The 20,835-nt window shown below is 48.5% G+C and overlaps 1 protein-coding gene across 1 annotated transcript in view; it reads right to left on the bottom strand.

The window, feature by feature from the left end:
• Positions 1 to 20,835, bottom strand: part of LOC119464009 (kinesin-like protein KIF18B) — a 43,715-nt gene that overhangs the window by 19,178 nt on the left and 3,702 nt on the right. The window contains exons 3-9 of the mRNA XM_049655461.1: positions 19,775 to 19,865; positions 17,665 to 17,933; positions 14,979 to 15,089; positions 11,966 to 12,166; positions 11,326 to 11,496; positions 10,021 to 10,095; positions 7,434 to 7,766 (exon numbers count right to left, since the gene is read on the bottom strand). Coding sequence (XP_049511418.1) covers positions 7,434 to 7,766; positions 10,021 to 10,095; positions 11,326 to 11,496; positions 11,966 to 12,166; positions 14,979 to 15,089; positions 17,665 to 17,933; positions 19,775 to 19,865 — 1,251 coding nt within the window. The remainder of the gene's footprint in view (positions 1 to 7,433; positions 7,767 to 10,020; positions 10,096 to 11,325; positions 11,497 to 11,965; positions 12,167 to 14,978; positions 15,090 to 17,664; positions 17,934 to 19,774; positions 19,866 to 20,835) is intronic.

Consider the following 20,835-nt stretch of genomic DNA (forward strand, 5'->3'; position numbering starts at 1 on the left):
GGGTTCCCCACAGAAGTATTTTTCCACACTGGTTGTCACCGTGCTTCGAGTTGTTAAGTTGCTCTCGTTCTGCAATATGCTAGCCTCGTGGTTATATCGGGTGGTAGAGCTACCACCCTAGAATGACATTGGTCCCAAATCGGATCCCCAGAAGAGGACAATTTTTTTTTCACGTGCAAATTTTTTTGAGAAACCCATTTTGTTTTAGCGTTGTGCTATTACCCCAGTTGAACAACAATTTTTTTTAGTTTCAGGAATATTTATTGTCACGTAGTAGTGACGATGAAGCAAACAGTCGTAAAACTGGGAATGACGAAACTGATTCTTTATTGGGCGAACCTGTGCCCACAAAAGCAAGTTACACTTGAAGCACAACGATAGCGGCGAACACAGTCGGCGATCGTCGGAATCTCATCAGCGGCGAAACGCGTCGGCTTTTATACCTGAGTCATCGAAGGTTCCAGATTAATCCCTGATGCCCGCGTGTCTTCCAGAAAGTTCTAGACAATTCGCATCGGTCACACAATCAGATAACATAAGCGTCTGTGAAAACAGGCAACGGAAAGAAGCATCGATAACGTTCTAGAAACCTCCGACACAGGCGCGTCCTGCGCCGAGCGATAACGTTTAACATTTGTTAGCCGGTGGAAAGCGGCCACCGGTGAAAGATAAACATGTATACGTGTCAATACCCTCCCCTTAAAAAGCATCGTCCCGATCTACAAGCACGAAAGCAAAAACAAAACAATGCGTTATAAACAACAAAAAAAAACAATACAAAGTAACAAAGTACCTAATGTCGTCAGCGGGCGTAGAAAGGTTTAAGACGCACCACATGGATGACTTCAGGTCGTGCCCGGCGCCCCTGTGATTGCGAAATGCCGTCTGGCACGACCTCATAGTCCAGTGCGCCAATACGTCGGATTATCTTATATGGTCCGAATAGCGACGCAACAGTTTCTCGCTAAGTCCTCGTCGGCGTATCGGAGGTCCAGACCCAAACACGGTCGCCGGGCTGGTACTCGACGTTGCGTCGTCGAAGATTGTAGTGTCGGCTGTCGGTCCTCTGCTGGTTCTTGATGCGCAAGCGGGCGAGCTGTCGACCTTCTTCGGCACGCTGCAAATAGGTGGCAACGTCGTGATTTTCTTCGTCGGTGACGTCCGGTAGCATGGCGTCAAGCATCGTTGCCGGGTTCCTTCCGTAGACCAGGTTGAACGGCGCCATGTGCGTCGTTTCTTGCATGGCCGTGTTGTATGCGAAGGTCAAGTACGGAAGGATGGCATCCCACGTCTTGTGTTCGACGTCGACGTACATTGCCAGCATGTCGGCGATGGTCTTATTTAGGCGCTCGGTGAGGCCATTCGTCTGCGGGTGGTAGGCGGTGGTGCGGCGATGGCTTGTCTGGCTGTATCGCAGGATGGCTTGAGTTAGTTCAGCCGTGAATGCCGTACCTCTGTCGGTGATGAGGACTTCTGGGGCACCGTGACGCAGGAGGATGTTTTCAACGAAGAATCGGGCTACCTCAGCGGCACTGCCTTTGGGCAAGGCTTTTGTTTCGGCGTAGCGGGTGAGGTAGTCCGTAGCTACGACGATCCATTTATTCCCGGACGTCGACGTCGGAAAAGGCCCCAGTAAGTCCATCCCGATCTGCTGGAATGGTCGGCGAGGTGGCTCGATCGGCTGTAGAAGTCCGGCTGGCCTTGTCGGCGGTGTTTTGCGTCGCTGACAGTCTCGGCATGTCCTTACGTAATGGGCGACGTCGGCAGAGAGGCGAGGCCAGTAGTATTTTTCTTGTATCCTCGCGAGCGTGCGGGAAAAGCCGAGGTGTCCAGCCGTTGGGTCGTCATGGAGAGCTTGCAGAACCTCTGGACGCAATGCTGAGGGTACCACGAGGAGGTAGTTGGCTCGGAGAGGCGAGAAGTTCTTCTTTAGAAGAATGTCGTTTTGCAAGAAAAACGACGCCAATCCTCGCCTGAACACCTTCGGCACAATGACGGTCTTGACTTCCAGGTAGTCTACAAGGCTCCTTAGTTCCGGGTCGGCTCGCTGTTGTTCGGCGAATTCGTCGGCACTGATGGGTCCCAAGAAAGTATCGTCATCCGGGTCGTCCTGTGGCGGCGGTTCGACGGGGGAGCGAGACAAGCAGTCGGCGTCAGAGTGCTTTCGCCCGGACTTGTAAACGACGGTGATGTCGAATGCTTGAAGTCTCAGACTCCATCGTGCGAGGCGACCTGAAGGATCCTTCAAGTTAGCTAGCCAACACAAGGCGTGGTGGTCGCTCACGACTTTAAAGGGCCTGCCATAGAGGTAGGGGCGAAACTTTGATGTAGCCCAGATGATGGCGAGGCACTCCTTTTCTGTTGTGGAATAATTTGATTCCGCCTTCGATAGCGATCGGCTAGCGTAACTTACAACCCTTTCTAGTCCGTCAGTCCTCTGCACAAGAACGGCGCCGAGTCCTACGCTGCTTGCGTCGGTGTGGACTTCAGTATCGGCGTTTTCGTCGAAATGCGCAAGTATTGGCGGCGATTGCAGGCGTCGCTTCAGTTCTTCAAATGCTTCGATTTGCGGCGTCTCCCACTTGAACTCGACGTCGGCCTTCGTGAGATACGTCAGTGGCTCAGCGATCCGTGAAAAATTCTTGACGAAGCGCCTGTAATAGGCGCACAGTCCAAGAAATCTACGCACTGCCTTCTTGTCAGCGGGCGGAGGAAAGTTGGAGATGGCCGCAGTTTTCTGAGGGTCGGGGCGCACTCCAGACTTGTTGATTACGTGGCCCAAAAACAAGAGCTCCTCATATGCGAAGCGGCACTTCTCTGGCTTTAACGTGAGTCCGGAGGTTTTGATTGCTTGAAGAAACTGTTTCAAGGCGCCGCAGGTGTTCTTCGAAGCTTGAGGCAAACACAACGACGTCGTCCAAATAGACAAGGCAAGTCTGCCATTTCAAGCCTGCCAGTACTGTATCCATGACGCGTTGGAAAGTCGCAGGTGCCGAGCAAAGACCAAACGGCATGACCTTGAACTGGAACAGTCCGTCTGGTGTTATAAAGGCAGTCTTCTCCCGGTCCCTCTCGTCGACTTCAATTTGCCAGTATCCGGTTTTGAGGTCCATCGACGAAAAATACTTTGCGTTGTAGAGTCGATCCAACGCGTCGTCAATCCGTGGGAGGGGGTATACGTCCTTCTTCGTGATCTTGTTGAGGCGACGATAATCGACGCAGAAACGTAGGGTTCCATCCTTCTTCTTCACTAACACCACGGGGGACGCCCACGGACTCTTGGACGGCTGGATGATGTCGTCGCGTAGCATTTCGTCGACTTGGTGCCTTATGGCTTCACGTTCGCGCGCCGAAACTCGGTACGGGCTCTAACGGAGTGGGCGGACATTTTCGTCGGTGATGATGCGGTGCTTGGCGACAGGGGTTTGTCGAACTTTTGACGACGACGAGAAGCAGTCCTTGTATTGCAGGAGCAGAGCTTTTAGTTGTTCTTTCTTATGCCTGGGAAGGTTCTGATTGACGTCGAAAGTTGGCTCAGGTATTATAGTCGTCGTTGCAGGTGCACTGGAATCCGTGAAGGCGAAAGCACTGCTGGCTTGTACTATTTCGTCGATGTAGGCGACCGTGGTGCCTTTGTTAATGTGCTTGTATTCAGGGCTGAAGTTCGTGAGCATCACCCTTGCTTTCCCTGCACGTAGCTCAGCTATGCCTCTAGCGACGCAAATTTCACGGTCAAGCAGTAGGTGATGATTGCCCTCGATGATGCCCTCCATGTCTGCAGGCACTTCGGTACCGACGGAAATCATTACGCTGGAGCGAGGCGGAATGGTGACTTGTTCTTTAAGCACATTCAAGGCATGGTAACTTATGCTTGTATCCGGTGGTAGCGCGTTGTGCGTTGAAAGCGTTATCGACCTGGACCTTAAGTCGATGACTGCACCGTATTGGTTTAGAAAGTCCATGCCTAGGATGACATCCCTGCAGCAGTGCTGCAGGATTACGAAGCTCGCCGGGTAAGTGCGGTTGTTTACCGTGACTCGGGCTGTGCAGATTCCAGCCGGCGTTATTAGGTGGCCTCCAGCTGTCCGGATATCAGATCCTTGCCAGGCCGTCTTCACCTTCTTTAACTTGGCGGCGAACGCGCCACTGAAGACGGAATAGTCGGCGCCAGTGTCGACGAGAGCGGTGACGTTATGACCGTCGATGAGCACGTCTAAGTCGGTAGACCGTCGTCTAGCATTACGGTTAAGTCGTGGCGTCGGATCACGGCTGCGTCGGCTTGCTCCGCTGCTGCTACGTCGCGTCGGCCGGTCTTCTTGCGGCGGCGAAGTGCTGTCAAGGCTGTTGCTAGGCGGCGTGCTGATATCTCGTCGTAATGATTCGCGAATCGTCGTCGTCGTCGGCGGAGGATCTTCGGCATTGCGTCGTACAGCAACCGCACCTCCATCGGTTGCTGCCTTTAGTTTCCCCGGTAAGGGCTGGGAGATCGGCCCCGGGTGGGACCGGTGTACTGATGACGATGCGGCGAGATGTAGCGGCCTGGTGACGGCGAGCGTGAGGGTCGTCGGGGTTGCCACTGGGCTCCGGCGAGGTAGTCGGCAATGTCGCGCGGTCGTTCACCCCGCACTGGACGCGGCGCGTTGACGGCGAACCCTCGTAGGCCCATCTCGCGGTATGGGCATCGGCGGTAGACATGGCCGGCTTCCCCGCAGTGATAGCAGAGCGGGCGGTGATCGGGGGCGCGCCAAATGTCCGTCTTCCTCTGGTAGCTGCGCTGGGCGACGGGCGGGCGTGCTGGCGGCGGCGGTGGTGGACGTCGGAACTGCGGCGTTACGGGGCCCTGGCGCGAGCGCGGAGGGGGGCCTTGACGACAGGCGACGGCGGCGTAGGTCAGCGCTTCCGGCTCGGGTTGCGGCGATTCGGGAAGTCCTAGCGATTGCTGGATTTCCTCCCGCACGATATCGGCGATGGAAGCAACTTGAGGCTGCGACGACGGTAGCAACTTCTGCAGCTCTTCGCGCACTATCGCCCTGATGGTGTCTCGTAGGTCGTCGGAAAGTCCTTGGACTTCGACGTAGTGTGGCGTCGAACGGCGATTGTATTGCCGGTTGCGCATGTCCAGTGCTTTCTCGATCGTCGTAGCCTCCGAGAGAAAGTCTTGGACTGTTGTTGGTGGATTCCGTACCAGTCCGGCGAATAGCTCCTGCTTAACTCCCCGCATGAGCAAGCGAACTTTCTTGTCTTCGGGCATAGCTGGATCGGCGTGCCGGAACAATCGAGTCATTTCTTCAGTGTACATACCGATGCTCTCATTCGGGAGCTGTACACGGTTTTCCCAGCAAGGCTGCAGCTCTTTCTTTACGGACGACGCTCGTGAAGGTGTCCAGGAAGGCGGCTCGGAAGAGGTCCCAGGTTGTTAGTGAACGTTCCCTATTCTCGAACCAGGTTCTGGCGCCGTCTTCAAGAGAGAAGTAAACATGGCGCAGCTTTTCGTCGCAGTCCCACTTGTTGAACGTAGCGACCCGGTCGTATGCCTCCAGCCAGCTTTCGGCGTCTTCACATGGCGAACCGCGGAAAGTCGGCGGCTCCCTGGATTGTTGCATCACGACCGCAGATGTTGGCACAGGGGCTGTCATGGTAGCTGCTGCCGAGGTCATGACTTTTGTCCTCTTGGTCTTCTCAGGTAGGGGTTCGTACTCCGGTGGCAGGTTCAGTAGCCTGCGACTAGCTCGCTGGTCGGGGTAGGCGTCGACGTCTTCTAGACGGTGTGGGCTTGGCTCACGGCTGGACGGGGGGGTCCGGTACAAGGACATACCCAGCACCTCCACCAGATGTCACGTAGTAGTGACGATGAAGCAAACAGTCGTAAAACTGGGAATGATGAAACTGATTCTTTATTGGGCGAACCTGTGCCCACAAAAGCAAGTTACACTTGAAGCACAACGATAGCGGCGAACACAGTCGGCGATCGTCGGAATCTCATCAGCGGCGAAACGCGTCGGCTTTTATACCTGAGTCATCGAAGGTTCCAGATTAATCCCTGATGCCCGCGTGTCTTCCAGAAAGTTCTAGACAATTCGCATCGGTCACACAATCAGATAACATAAGCGTCTGTGAAAACAGGCAACGGAAAGAAGCATCGATAACGTTCTAGAAACCTCCGACACAGGCGCGTCCTGCGCCGAGCGATAACGTTTAACATTTGTTAGCCGGTGGAAAGCGGCCACCGGTGAAAGATAAACATGTATACGTGTCATTATACTGGAACACTGAGATCCAAGAAAAAATATAGTTTATAAAAAACAAAGAAGGGCTTGTGCTCGCTGATCAAGCCAAAGTTAACCGACATATCAGGAACAATACAGGTTTCTCGTTCACAATACCGTAGACAAGAGGTGGTTGTACGCCACACATGATGCAACAATTGGGGGAAAAAACTTTGGGTTTGGTGCCATCCATCTGGTTAATGGTATCGGGTGCTGCCTTTATAAGAAAATTTAATAACCTCTTTGCATCAGTGATCGCCAAAGAGAGAAACATGAGATTGTTCCACTCAATGACATGTTCGCAATTGGCTGCATGCTCTGCAAGTGCATTGGAGAGGTGACTTTTTTCGACATTACATTTGTGCTCCCCTAGTCTTCCCAAGAATTTATCAGTGTGAACAATGTAGCTGTAGTTAGTCTGTGCAGAAACTTTTTTAAATAACGTGCGAGCAATTTTCATTTTCTAAGCTGACCTTTTACAATGACAAGCTTGTTGCAGAACTTGATTGAAAAGACGTGTGCAACACACTTACTTGGAAAAAAGAACCTAGGTTTCAAGCACGTATGGGATGCTGATGCATTACCAATGTAGTACCTTCGTTTGTCAGTTGCGAATTGAGGATGTGCTTTTCAATCTTCGAGGCCAAAAGTAGAAAATGCGTACTGATACTATACCAAATTCGCAAGAATCTACCGTGAATGTTTATTCCGAGAAAATGGGTAGGAAAATTACCCGAGTTTTACAATCTGATATGAAATCAAAACAGCGTTCATGGCATTGGCAACAGCCAGAATGAAGCAGGCAAGAGCACACTATTTGAAAATCGTACAATTCCCTGCCACATATCGGCGAGTAATACAAGGTTCTCGTTTTCACCGCAGGATGGTGTACAGATCGGAAAAATTTTCCTGCTGCATCCACAAACAAACAAAAAAAAAAAGACTTTCAGTGCCCCCTGCCCGATATGTTGTTCATACAGAATTGATACTCTTATCAAGAAGAAACTTGGTCATTGCCTCATACTGGCCAGGAAAATGCAAGCTCCACTGCCAGATTCTGGTGTTTCTCTCGATACGGCAAAGTGAAAAATTACGTTGACAAAGTGTCGTCTGTCCGAACCTCTCATCGTCCCCATCCCTGCAGCAATGCCGCAAGGTTCCACTCACCTGGCTCATGCGAATGACGGCCTCGTTCTCCCAGATCTGGCTGATGATCTTAGCGCGCACTCTATATATCTTCTGCGCTGCATCAACGTAGTACTTCATCCTGCCATCACTGGCCGGGCTCACCTCCACGCTGGGCGACAGGACGGGAGTTGTGGACAGGACGTCGTTACACGTCGCTGGCCCACACCCGCCATCGCCGGTTTCCCGAGCTTGTAGCAGGGCATCTCGGCTGGCCGTCATCGTCGCCAGACCGTCTTTAAGCTCTTGCACCTCGGCCTCGAGCGCGGTCTTTTCAGTTGTCACCGTGTCGAGCTTACGCTGAAGGCCCTCCACCTGTGAAATTTAAGGACCGAGAACAGGCTGTTGCATCTAATCTAGTCAAATTCATCTCCTCTCAACACTGCGAACCTGTTGAAGGGCAGAAGAGTAAGACAAAAGGGAACACCAACTCTCCGGATAAGCCACGATTCAAGTTTCCCAGATCGAGACATGCAGCATTTGCTCAATTCTGACTGGTACATTTTGTCTGAAAAGTGCCTGCATACTGCGAAACCTTGTTACTACAAGCAACACATTATGAACTTTTCAGCTTAACGAACCTTTCAGAAATATTCCACACTGACTGCTCATATACCGTATTTGTTTATAAGGGGGTTACGATTATAAGGCGAGGATGCAATTAGGGGACCGAAGAAAAAAAAAACTTGAGTATGCACACCATTATAAGGCGATACCAAGTGGGCGACGAATTATCGAGACTCGGCGGGGATCTCCAGAAATACCAAATTACTAACATAGCCAAAGTGCAAAATGGCGATAATGCAATATGGGGAAAGGGAGCTTAAACCCGCCAGTGCGTGTTATATGTGAACTTTGCCGTTAGGTGTGGCTTAACGGCAGCGCGAATTTCTCCTCATAGTGTGGCTTCACGGCACCATGGCACATGCTGCCCCAAAGCCACATTGTAAGGCGAAATTCGCGCTGCCATGAAGCCACACCTAAAAGCAAAATTCACGTATAAGGCGGGGGGTGACTTCGAGGCTTAAGATTCTGGGAAAAAACCTCGCCTTATATCCGAACAAATACGGTAATTTCAATGTAAAAATATTTCAGTACTATTAACTTTAGAATAGCAAACGTTTGAGAATAACAGTATTCAATTCTCGTGTCATCTTAACACCTAAGTACAACAAATTCATATTCTGAAATATGGGGATAGTGAGATTTCAGTGTATCCTTCACGGCAACTCGAGCGCTAGCAGACACGGCGCAGAAGGCGGACGCCTTGCAACTTGCTCTCCGGGAGACAACGCATGGGCTCGGAAAACCCAAGACTATGCAGGAGGAGAACGCAGGAGGGGCGCATTTTTTGTTTGTTTAAGACGGGATCAGGTTTTGTAAGCGGGGAGCAGTTCCTTGGGGATTCCCATTGCTATAAGTTGAAGGGGTCCTTTAACAATAAGAATAATATTGGGTTGAGGTACATACAGCAGGCATTGCCAAATCCTTACCACTGTTGTTGAAGATGAAAGTGTACAATCATTGCATTCTACTAGTGCTAACATATGGGGCAGAAACTTGGAGGTTAACAAAGAAGCTCAACAAAGAACAAGTTAAGGACTGCAGAAAGAGCGATGGAACGAAAAATGTTAGACCTAACGTTAAGAGATGGGAAGAGAGCGGTGTCGATCAGAGGGCAAATGGGGATAGCCGATATTCTAATTGACATTAAGCGAAAAAAATTAAGGCAGGCAGGCCATGTAATGCGCAGGATGGATAACCGGTGGACCATTGGAGTTACAGAATGGATACCAAGAGAAGGGAAGCGCAGTCGAGGATGGCAGAAAAGTAGGTGGGGTGATGAAGTAAGGAAATTTGCAGGAGCAAGTTAGAACCAGCTAGTGCAAGACAGGGGTAATTGGAGGTCGCAGGGAGAGGCCTTCGTCCTGCAGTGGACATAAATATAGGCCGATGATCATGACAAAAGGGGTCCAGAACCACACTTTATCTAAGTCGAGAAATGTATCCGACATTAAAATAGACTATTTGAAAAATAGCTCGCAGCAAAAAGTACTTCAATGCGTTCAGCATAAGTGGAGTTATTGGCAATCAATGATTGCCTGTGATCCCCTTTGCGGGGTTCCCGGTTGCACTGCGAAGGCTATGGCGGAGCGGGGTGGTGCCCGCAATGCTCCGCCTACTGAACATCACCATGGTGCAAAGTTCAAATTTGTTTTTGGTTGTTCCCATTTTGGTGCCATTACTTTCAATTTTGGCGCCTATGATGCGCCAACCTTTGAGGCTATCCCACTTTATTGCCATCTTTTAACACCTTTAAAATTTTTTGTCACAGACAAAACTTTGTACTTGATGAAGCACAACACACGGTACCAAAAGGTGATGAGACAAACAGAATCACTACTGACCGTGAATGCTTCAACAGCCTGCCCAAAAATCCACTCTTCCAAAACTTTGTAAAGCTTGACGCGGCATTCTAAAAACCAGAGTCCGAATTCATAAACCATGAAAAATTCAGAAGTTGGCAGGTACACTGTTATATCGCGGTTCAAGTGTAAGAGTAGCTCACCTTCTGCTTGTACTCGTCGATCAGCGCGGTGTACATCGTCATATGCACATTCACATTGAGCACATTTTTTTTGGCCTGCAAAGAAAAAGAACAGAACAAAGACCATTATGAAAGCATCAAGAAATAACGACCACGATGAAGGCTTTTGGACATACACAGCTGCACAACCCTGTACAGCAGTCATTGACTCAGGGAAGTGGTTTTGATTTCTTGAGTTTCCTCTCACGTAAGTAGAACCTCGTTGATACGTATAATTTCCCAGCACCGATGTTCACGATCAAGAGCAAAAGAATTGACCAAATACAGCTATGCTTTACCGGTTCATACGTTCCTAAAAAAACCTTGCACTCGGCCACACAACGATTGAAACAGCGAAGCTGGGCGATCGTAGCCCAGCATTTCCCGGAAGTGCGTGCAAACTTTTCATCTTATTACTCATGATGATAATTTCTTTTCGCGCGTCTCGGACTTACGGCCTTTACTGCGCATTGCATAGCGCAGCTTGCAACATTGGCACTGCGTTCCAATGCCAACACCGCGTTCCAGGAGACCCACTCCGTGAATGTGTCTCTCTCTCTCGCTCTCACAGTGCGAAAAACCTCTTCACCTCGCAGAGCACGAGCGTACGAACGCGCCAGCTGTGGACGAACACGGTGACGCTCGAACGCAATCATATGGTTCGCATAAATGCATGCTCTGCAAGCGTGGCTGTATAACCTAGTGGCTACGACGCTTGCCTTGGGACCGTGAGTTCAAATCCCGCCTTGGCAAGAAATTTATTTTATTTTCTTTCTTGGTAGTTTCTTGATACGCACCACAAATTACAGCTGGCTTAAACAGCTTTGCTGTTAAAAAAACAATCTTTCGGCACCAATGTACGATGTACCAAGGTACATTGCCAAACTGATTGTACAATACATTTTCCGGCAGCTAGATTCCATGTAAACAAGAAAAGGCGCGAGGCGCGCACGGCCGCGAACAGTAGCCGCCTGCCGCGGCAGCTTCCCCTCAATACTCGCCCACCCGTTTCGCGTGAAAATGTTGACATTCCTTTTGTTTTTTGGCAGAACCATGCTTTACCTACTTCGGAAAACTTTAGTTGTCAAGCAATGTGCTTTCACATATATTTTTCCGCAAAATATCTTGGGAAATCACTGCTGGAAATCACCTTATACACCACACTATCTTAAAGCAACATCCGAAATGTTCGAGCAACACGTCTGGGACACTTATCGTGGAATGACCCATGTGTCCTTACTCTAATGTTTAGCTGCAACAGGACTACTAAGTGAAAAGTTTGCCAACCTGCAGCTCAATCTTCATGGCCCGCTCAGCGTACTTGAGGGTGTTGTGCGTGTCCGTGTAGCTGAGCTTGGAAGGAGTCACTGCTGCGATCATGAGGGTGCGGCACGTGCCACCCAGCGAGTCCTTCAGGATGTGGGTGAGCTTGGAGCCCCGATATGGCACTCGCTGCGGCTGGAAGAGGAAGGAAGGAAGGCAGGTCGATTACCATTTGCCATTTCCTTGGCACCTAATTCTGTTGCTGCAACAGACCACCAGTTACCTGCCTTACGCTTCGCATGATCTGGCTAACTTCTTAACTCAATTTCAACTAGGAACATCACTTGCACACATTCACGCTTTAATTCGTACAAGTGTTCTAGGGACAAGTGAATATACGAAACTTCCGAATAATGCATCAAATATCGCCCTATTCAATTCGGTCTTCGACTCTAATAATCACTAAATGCAAATATGAATATGGTTCAAATAGTTCAGATTGCCAACTGTGTGTGATCAATCATAAAATTGAAGCAAATGTGCGATAAACTTGACGTTACGCAATGAAGCATGCTACATCGCTCAACATAATGAAGCTGGCTGTGCTGCGTATGCTTCTACCCAAATGCAAGGCACGAGAGACATGAAACGGAGAAAGACTTACCCCACTTTTTGAAAGGGCGTCAATGCAGTTGCCAAGGGCCAGCAGTGACAGGTTGATTTTCGTACCCTCGCGTATCCGCTCCTTCACATTCCTATTAATCGCAGCAGCACGCTCAGAGCCGGCAAGGTCAATGAAGCTCATTTTTGAGACTCTGATTCCCTTGCTCGTGCTCGTAACGTTCTCCGTCTGAGTGACGTACACCTGAAAGCAGGAGAAGAGGATTAACTCTGGGTTTGGAAGTAAGCAACTCTAAACAAACTTTCATGTACAGCCAAACCTCACCGCTCAATCCACATATGCCAAATTTATGGTTATGCAGTAAAACCCACTCCAATAAGTTTTCCACAGTACCAAAAAAAAAACATGTTACGCGAACATATTGCTAAAATCGCACTAGCATGCTGTTAAACATTACAATGCACTATGCATGGCTCAGCCTCTAAAGGGTTTGGAATCTTCAACCGATAATGCAGACTCGACGGGGACCACCTAAAAGTCAGAAATATCGGATTCGGCAGAGGACAAGTGACTTATTCCACAAGGGACCGAATAAGATATTGTAATGTCAGAATATCATTTTAGTGTGCAGCTCTTAGGCACCCGTTCCTCCGACGAGCGGTGGAGGCGTCCCTCGGCGTAACCGAGCACAGCGACGAATGAGAGGGAACGCAGAACACAGCGCACGATGAAAGACCGATAGCGAAGACGGCGCAAGGAGGAAAGTGGAGAAGGAGGGTGCAGCGGAACCATGAGGCAGAAAGCGGAGAAGGGGGTACGGTGAAAGTGAGAAAAGCATAGCGCCGCGCAAGACGGGCACCGACCGCTATGAGATGGCGTCAAAGTAGCACGCCATCGTCTATTCACCAATGGCATGCAGCAAGCACATCTAATGATACCACATATGAAAACAAAGCACTGCACGAGCAGACGTCTATCTGCAGCGGCTGCTGTGAATTGCGCCTAGGCGCTGCCTCTGGCGACTAGCGAGGCAGACGCGCCACACTTCGCTCCGTGTGCAACATGCTGCACGAGACAAATCACCGTATTTATTCAAATATAAGGCTAGGTTTTTTTCCAGAATCCTTGGCCTCAAAGTAACCCCCAGCCTTATACGCTAATTTTGCCATTAGGAGTGGCTTCACGGCATAGCGAACTTAAGTTGCTTTATGGCAGCGCACATCGCTATGCCATGAAGCCACACCTTAAAGCAAAATTTGCTAACTCACTCCACGTGGTGAAGCTCCCTTTTCCCCCATTTCATGGTCGCCATTTCGCACCAGCGTGCATTCTTGGCTCACCGAACTGCACCCTCGCTTTAGAATAAATACGATATATTGCGAATAGAGCTGCGCATTAGGGAGCATTGTAATCGTCAGTAAATTTTTTTTACGAACCATGGAAATTGACATGTAATATTTTTGAGCAATTCTAGTGCACTGACAGGTTCGCTGTAAAAGCCCCTTTGGTAAAATAAAGAGTCCCAAGGAAAGTAGTCGATCTGATTTCTTGTGCAATTTTGTTCAGGGGGGGCGGAAGGTATCTTCACTTTCGCAAGATTTCGTACAACTAGCACCAGACGCATTGGAGTTTATGAACAGCACTTTTTGGCAATGCCTAGCATGCAGTGTTATCACAGTGCCTGGATCGCTGTCACCCTTTAACGTGTGCTGTGCTCTGAAATTTAACGTATCTTTGGAAGTAGGCTTCAATTTTCCACTTCTGGCTGCCCACGGGCTGCCAGAGCCAGCCAGAGCGCCTTCGTTTTTCTCGGGTTGCTCCGCCCACCGTGTGACGCACTTCCGCCACGCGTTCGTTTTACACGGGCTGGACGCCTCTGGCTACCCGCGGGCTGCCAGAACCAGCCAGGACAATTTTGGTCTGGCAGCTCTCTGGAAGTTCTCTGGCTAGCAGATGACAGGCGCCGCGTCGCCGTTCCTGGAACTCACAGGATCCACTACTTTCTCTCACGCATCGGGCCGATGCAGTAAGGAGGGGGATAATGCCGCGACAACTTGGCCACATTCAAGTTGCGCGCCCTTCGGATTGGACACTACACGCTGTACCGTGGTGTTGTTCAGCAACAACAGGCAGCGATCTTTGTGGCACGAGCACCCGGTTGGACCCGGCTCACATGCGCCACGCGCACAAGGCAGCACTCGAGAAGAAAGAAGAAGACGGTCGACCGCATTTGTTTGTAGAGTATAAGCCCTCCCGTGCTGCCCTCCTGCTTTGCTCCTTTCGCGTGGGAGATTGCGTCGCCAGTTGCCCTTGCACCCGGTTTCAAGATACGCATTTGGTGCCGCAGCACAGCGTCGTCCCCTCCCTCCCTCCCAGGCCTTTCGCGCGATGGAAGTCGCGTTTGCTCTTCGCTGTGCGTTCGCTATCCATGAAGGCGCGCGTCCCCTGCGCACTTTCACTCGCACATATGGCGCGCGGCGACGACTTTATCGCCCTTGGACTCATGATCTAAGTCTCATGCTCCTCCTCCACATCGCCCTCGTTGATTTCCTCTCCCATCGGTGGGCGCACTTTGTTGAGAAGCGTGCTCGCTACCGCCCTTGTCGGCGCGATTTTCCCGCGGAAGCCACATTATAATGGGTATTTCGTCTCGCGCGGCTGCACTGTAAGCGGTATGCGTATACATCGAGTGCTATGGGAAAATTAACGGGAGTCTGAAAAGACCGTACTATATCCGGTCCTGCACTATAAGTGGTTACTTTATAAGTGGTCTATACTGTAATGTGGAGAGGAAAGATGTGAAAAGACACGTTGGAAAGCTCACAGATCCAAATTGGCTTACAACCTTCAATCAGCCTGTACATCGCCAAGGCAGGCAGGCTCGAATAGCGATAATAAACCCACATATTCACCCAAATTCAAATGTAAAAAAATTGTGAATATCCATATTGTAAAAGCAAGTGCTTAGATATGAAACAGGACCATTATTCAGATAGTGCAAATTTCACATATTCACACACTCTCAGTCAGCATCCAATCGAGTCTTGCCCCCTACCTGGAAAATGGCATGTGATCGAGATGACACTTCATTGGCGTCAGTGGCGTGCTGTGTCCTGTTCTTGCTTCCTTTCACAAGCAGCTGAAATAGCGCACCGGCCTCCTTCACCTGCATGTGCAATGTTACGGCAAACACTTTTAGTATGAAGCTACTCCACTTGTTCTACTACTACAGCTGAATATCGATAATGCGAATTCAAAGAGGCCCAAATATTTGTTCAAATTTAACAAAGTTCTACATAAAGGAAGCTCATTGGTTGGAGAACTTATGTGCAGCGCTGTGCTAGGCGGTGCATATGCACCAAGCGAACACGAGTGGAGAGTTCCAGAAGTGTGGCTTCACAGCAGCACGGCGCGTACTGCCCCTAAGCCGCACCTTAAGGCGAAATTTGCATATAAACCGGACCCTGACACTATGCTAAATTTTCCGAATTTTTGGTGCAGGTTATACGAACCGATGTACAGCACTCGCAACGAGAGAAGTAGCCGGTGCAAGGCCCCACGAGTCGGTGAACTGCTGAAAGCATGGTCAGCAGGTATGTTCAATTAACCGTCGCAAACACTTTCTCGTTCAAATTACTGGCTGTGTTTGCACATTGAAAGACCACAATTTTGAAAAGGCCACAGTCTGTACGAATAAACTAGAAGTTCAAACTAAGCCGGTTTGAATTAACGAGATTCCATTGCAGTAATCCCTATTAATGCTGCTACTAACTACTAGTGCTACCAGCACAACAATTGTATTACACTACAACTTTGACTAACTGCAACTGCTACCACTACTGTGGTACAACACTGTACAATCAAGCAAACTTTTAACGAACATTGCAGTCACACAGAGTGCATTCATTGTAGCCAATCATAACACGACAGGCAAAAATAAGCCAACGAAATAGCAAAAACACTAGAATTTCCAAGCTATCAGCAAGCTTGCTTTGCTTCAAAACGGATTAAGCAATCATGATTTCCAGATGGTTCAATGCAGACGAGTGCTCATCACGGACAGCTTTACTGTCGACAAGATTTCAGCGACACGACGCACTCGACTGCAACTGACGTGCTTAGCGGTAGTGGTGCCGGTTCTGCGGTCTTCTCCCTTTCATCCAATTCATTGCCGACAAAGCCTTGCACCACACAAGCAATGCCCTCAACCGTGCACGGCTCCGCGACGTCGGCTTTATTGACCACATTGACGAAGTCTTACCAACTGACGTGAGCAGCACTCAACTGCGCTTCAATGACTGCGCCGCATCGATCTGTCGTCTCCGGGGGCGAATGATGTTGAGAGTAACGCGGAGGTCATCCAAACCCGATCAAGGCAACGTAAGACTGAAAAATGCCCTTACTCTGCAGGCAATAAAGTCGGCGCACACCCCCATTATATGCCCCCTATTGTGGCACCCCCGCCCACCAGCAACGGTTGACTTTATTAGGAATTTTTTTTTTAATATTTCTAGCTTTGCAGTTGCAGACTTCAGTAAGACTCACATAAAAGATCTATTATTGGGGTTGGGACCGTGGTCTATCCGAGTTCGACGTCAAACTGCGGGTCTTGCCTACGCAGTGCGAAGTTGTTGGGGTTGAAGTTTGACTCAGGGTTTATTTACACTATTTACAACGTACGTCTCATCAGTCACGGTAATCGAAGCACAGGCTTTCATCACTCGGCAGATGGGAGAGCAGGCAGATGCACACTATGGCCCCCAAAGTCTCCCTTAAACCCCCCTGTGGTCCCACCATCCGCACTCGACTGCAACTGACGTGCTTAGCGGTAGTGGTGCGGTTCTGCGGTCTTCTCCCTTTCATCCAATTCATGCCGACAAAGCCTTGCACCACACAAGCAATGCCCTCAACCGTGCACGGCTCCGCGACGTCGGCTTTATTGACCACATTGACGAAGTCTTACCAACTGACGTGAGCAGCACTCAACTGCGCTTCAATGATGCGCGGACAAAAATCATAAGGGTGTCTTGCCATTGCTTTCTAGCTTTGCAGTTGCAGACTTCAGCTCACATAAAAGATCTATCCCTGCGTTAAAGCGATTATAACACATACAGCTTCATCTCGTGTCAGACTGGAAGCCGATAACTTGGATAAATGTGCAAGCAGGTAGTCGACAGAAAGGTTAAGATGATGTCAAAACACCTAGACCGATAGAATGAGAATGTTTTGTCTATGGCAATTCAAATCCGTGTCCCCAAATACCTCGCGTACCTGGTACTTTCGCAACATAATGGAATGCAGGAAAGACAACAAACATGGACATTGAACAATATTCTAACCAAATTGCCATGACAGACAGCACAGTTCTACATGTTGACCTGAAGTACTTGCACGAGAAATTGAAATGCATGTCTGACTACTAATGATCAAAATTTTACTAAATACCTCAAAAGTAACTGCTGTATGGAACACGCTGCAATTTATGAATTGGAGCCAGTGCGATCACAGGAATTAGCTGCGAGGCTGGCACAACTTGAGATGAGTTCCCGAATTGTGCAATGAAATGCAAAGTGCTCCAGTCTTACTCGACATTTGCCCGGCACTGTCTAAAAATACCATTCTCTTATTTAAAAAAAACTAAAAAATAAAATAAATTGGCACAACAATGCACCATCGCACAATCTCGCATCATTTACAGACACTTTTTTTGTGAAATGCCTGGTGACAACCAGGGGACTGACCTTGTGTATGGTGAGGTTTGATATGGCGATGCCCTTGGCCGGGTCGTCCCGCACGACCAGCGTTGGCCCGTTGGGGCAGAGCAGGTCGCGCACCACCTCATTGTACACTTCCATGTAGGCGACTGCCACGTCGCATGTCTGGCCTTCGGACCTTAGCTTTTCTACCAGCCGGTACAGCTCTCCGACCGTGAGGGTGATCACTCCCGGGCATTCCTCGGAGCCCAGCATTGTGTATGTCTTCCCAGCACCAGTCGGACCGTATGCAAATACTGGAATAAACACGAGTGCCACAACGCTTGACATGTGGTAATGAAATAAAAAACATGTGGTAATGATAGTTAAAAGTGAATGTGACCAAGAAAATTACGCACAAAACAAGGAATACCGGCGTGCTCGTTTCACTCAGATTATGTTTTTTAACGTTTAAATAACTTTTCCAACGACAAATTACTGGTAAATGAAGGAGACGAGTAGGAGAAAGTGAAGGAAATAATTTTACTTGGAGAGAATTGTAAGTTGGGCAAGTTCAGAGTCGTCAGCAAAACACTGTTCCAAAAATTTTTTCACAGCAAAAAAAAAATTATTTAAGGGGTTACAATATTTTTTAGCCCTTTAAATGCCACGAGATCAAAAAAATAATGAACTGCAAATTTTACAAAACCTGATTTTGGGAGATTTTTTTAAATATGTATGATCTCCAGGAATGCCTACAGCACCTTTACGGCTTTTGTTGAAAAAAGAAATAGCAAATGACAGTATTATTTATTTATGCGTCATGTTTATAAGGAAGTAATACTTTTCTCATGACAACTTAGCTTGTCCTCGGCAGTTAAGCAGTTAAAGCAATTTTGAAAGACGCACAGCAACATTAGGTTTAGGAGAGCTCATAAACCAAGCACTGCTCTCCACAATGCGGAAGCATTTTATTGCACTCAACGGGAAGGGGGGAAGCATAAGAAAGGCTGAACAACCGACAACACTTCCAGGACAGTCTTAAACACACAAATGACCAAGGAAGTGCACACGGCGACAGACGCCCTCGTAGTTATATCGGTAGAGCACCACACATGTCACTGGTTAGATTCCACCAGACGCAAATTGCCTGGTTCACTTTAGTTTAGTTTCCACATTTCAATTAAAGAACGCAGTTAATTGCCACTATGCCTTCCTTGGCTTCACGAGGTTATTAACACCCTTTAATGACGAGGCACAAAAATAGCAGAAAGAAATGTTCTTTCATTGATATGTGCAAAACATACTGAGCATAAGGATATTCAATGGAAAAAAAAAAAGGTATATTTCGCTGCATCTTTTTTCAGCAATAGGTATGCAGCACCAGGTAGAACACGAAGCGAGCTTCACCACAAGCCACCTATGGCTTCATGTGGAACTTGTACGGACAGTTCTCAATGGACATGAAGGCGGTGCACATTGCATTTGCTCTACACTACCTGCGCAATACCTCTGCAGCTCAGAATGTTCGCATCATCCTTTAGCCTCTGACTGTGCTTTCGAAAGAGTCGTACGCCAGGCTTATTCCTTGTTCCTGCTCTAGTCCAACAAATGATGCTTGCTGCCTGTCATTCACTGTTGACCGAAGATATTTTGCCAGAAATGCCATAATCAAAACTAACTACGCAAGGAGGAAAACTACGGGAACCATCAACAATGACTGTCAAAGCGAACAGCCCTAACGAAGGTTCCTGTGGGACCTTCGTTAGTTTGAGTGGTATTGCCTCCCCCCAACCATCCTGCCCCTTTCTGCAACTTGGTTGCGGGGGATCAAGCGCCCTTTCCTTCAAGATCTTTGTATACTGACCAACCACCAATCACTACCACTAACCACAAAAATGGGCAAAATAAAGCTACTATTCGCTTTTAAAATATTTTTCGGGTGTGCTGCCTGCACACAACACTCAACGATAAAGCGTTAAGCTGTTAGTGGAAGTAAATCTGTTCAAGCATGGTTACTTCGCTGAGACGCATTGCTACGCAAGTCACAATGTCCAACGCTATCCACAGTAGCAGTAGCCGTGTGGCTTTCCGATGCACACACGCACGCCTTGGCTACAATGTTTCCGCAGTTGTCTGTTCAGCAGTCATCACTTACCGCAGCAATTGCACCCTTCAAGGAGCGTGGTCAGCATATCCTTGGTGGTGTGCTCAAACACATACTGATTGTCCTTGGTGTCATCGAAGACCTGCCACAGAATAAAGATAATGTTACAATTAGGGTGTGTGCAAGCAGCGATTCTTGAAACTGAAGAGGTGAGCGAATTAAAAATTATTAAATATGTTTCTGCCAACCACCGCGACTGGGACGCTTGCGCCTTATGTTACTTTCACCGTAAACTCGTCTAGGCCCGACACTATGTTATTCAGTTTTATCTTCTCTATAGACCATGAACCCTCTCTGCCCTTCAACGGATGCCTTCCCGCTACTGCAAGCTCATCTACAGCGTACAGTTCGGGATGCCTAGTGCGAGGCGAAAGTAAATTTCGGGTATTACTTGACACTAATGAGCCAAATGATTATTGTCCAAAATTAACCACTTTCGGTGCCGTGTGTTTAGACCTGCTGCGCGCCAGAGGTTTTTCCCAAGTGCAACATGTTCAATCTCTAAGTAACGCACCAGCAGCCCTCAAGTTAAAATGAGACTGAAAACTTAAACTATAGTCAGCACTTATGCTAGCTCATAATCTTAAAGAGGATAATTAATGTTCCACAGGCAACGTGGCCCCTCTGCTGTCATTGTCACTTGAAGACACTGTTGTAACACTTGCTTTCAAGCAGTGTTGTCTCCTCCACAAAGTGACAACATGCAAAGCAGAGAGAGGGAAGATTGCAGAAAGCGTACGTGCCACACAGCATGCGGTGCACAGGCATCAAATAGAAAATAAATCTGAAGACTCAATGCAGTTCTCAATGCTTGTGCGTCCCAGACCGCAAAGCCTACTCCTTCTGAAAAGGTTGACTTAACAGATGTTTTGTAAACGTCCAAGTGTTCATAAGCTCATAAAAGGATCTTTTGTTTACATTTATGTTTTTTTTTTTAACGGCACAATGTAGATAGCATGCATTTATGAGTAAATGTTTCTCAATTGTTTCCAATAGAAGACTAATGTAGCTTATGTTCCCACAGGATGTTCGCAGAGAAGTGGAGTCTGATG

This window comes from Dermacentor silvarum, chromosome 9, assembly GCF_013339745.2.
Source record: "Dermacentor silvarum isolate Dsil-2018 chromosome 9, BIME_Dsil_1.4, whole genome shotgun sequence".
Classification (NCBI taxonomy): domain Eukaryota; kingdom Metazoa; phylum Arthropoda; class Arachnida; order Ixodida; family Ixodidae; genus Dermacentor; species Dermacentor silvarum.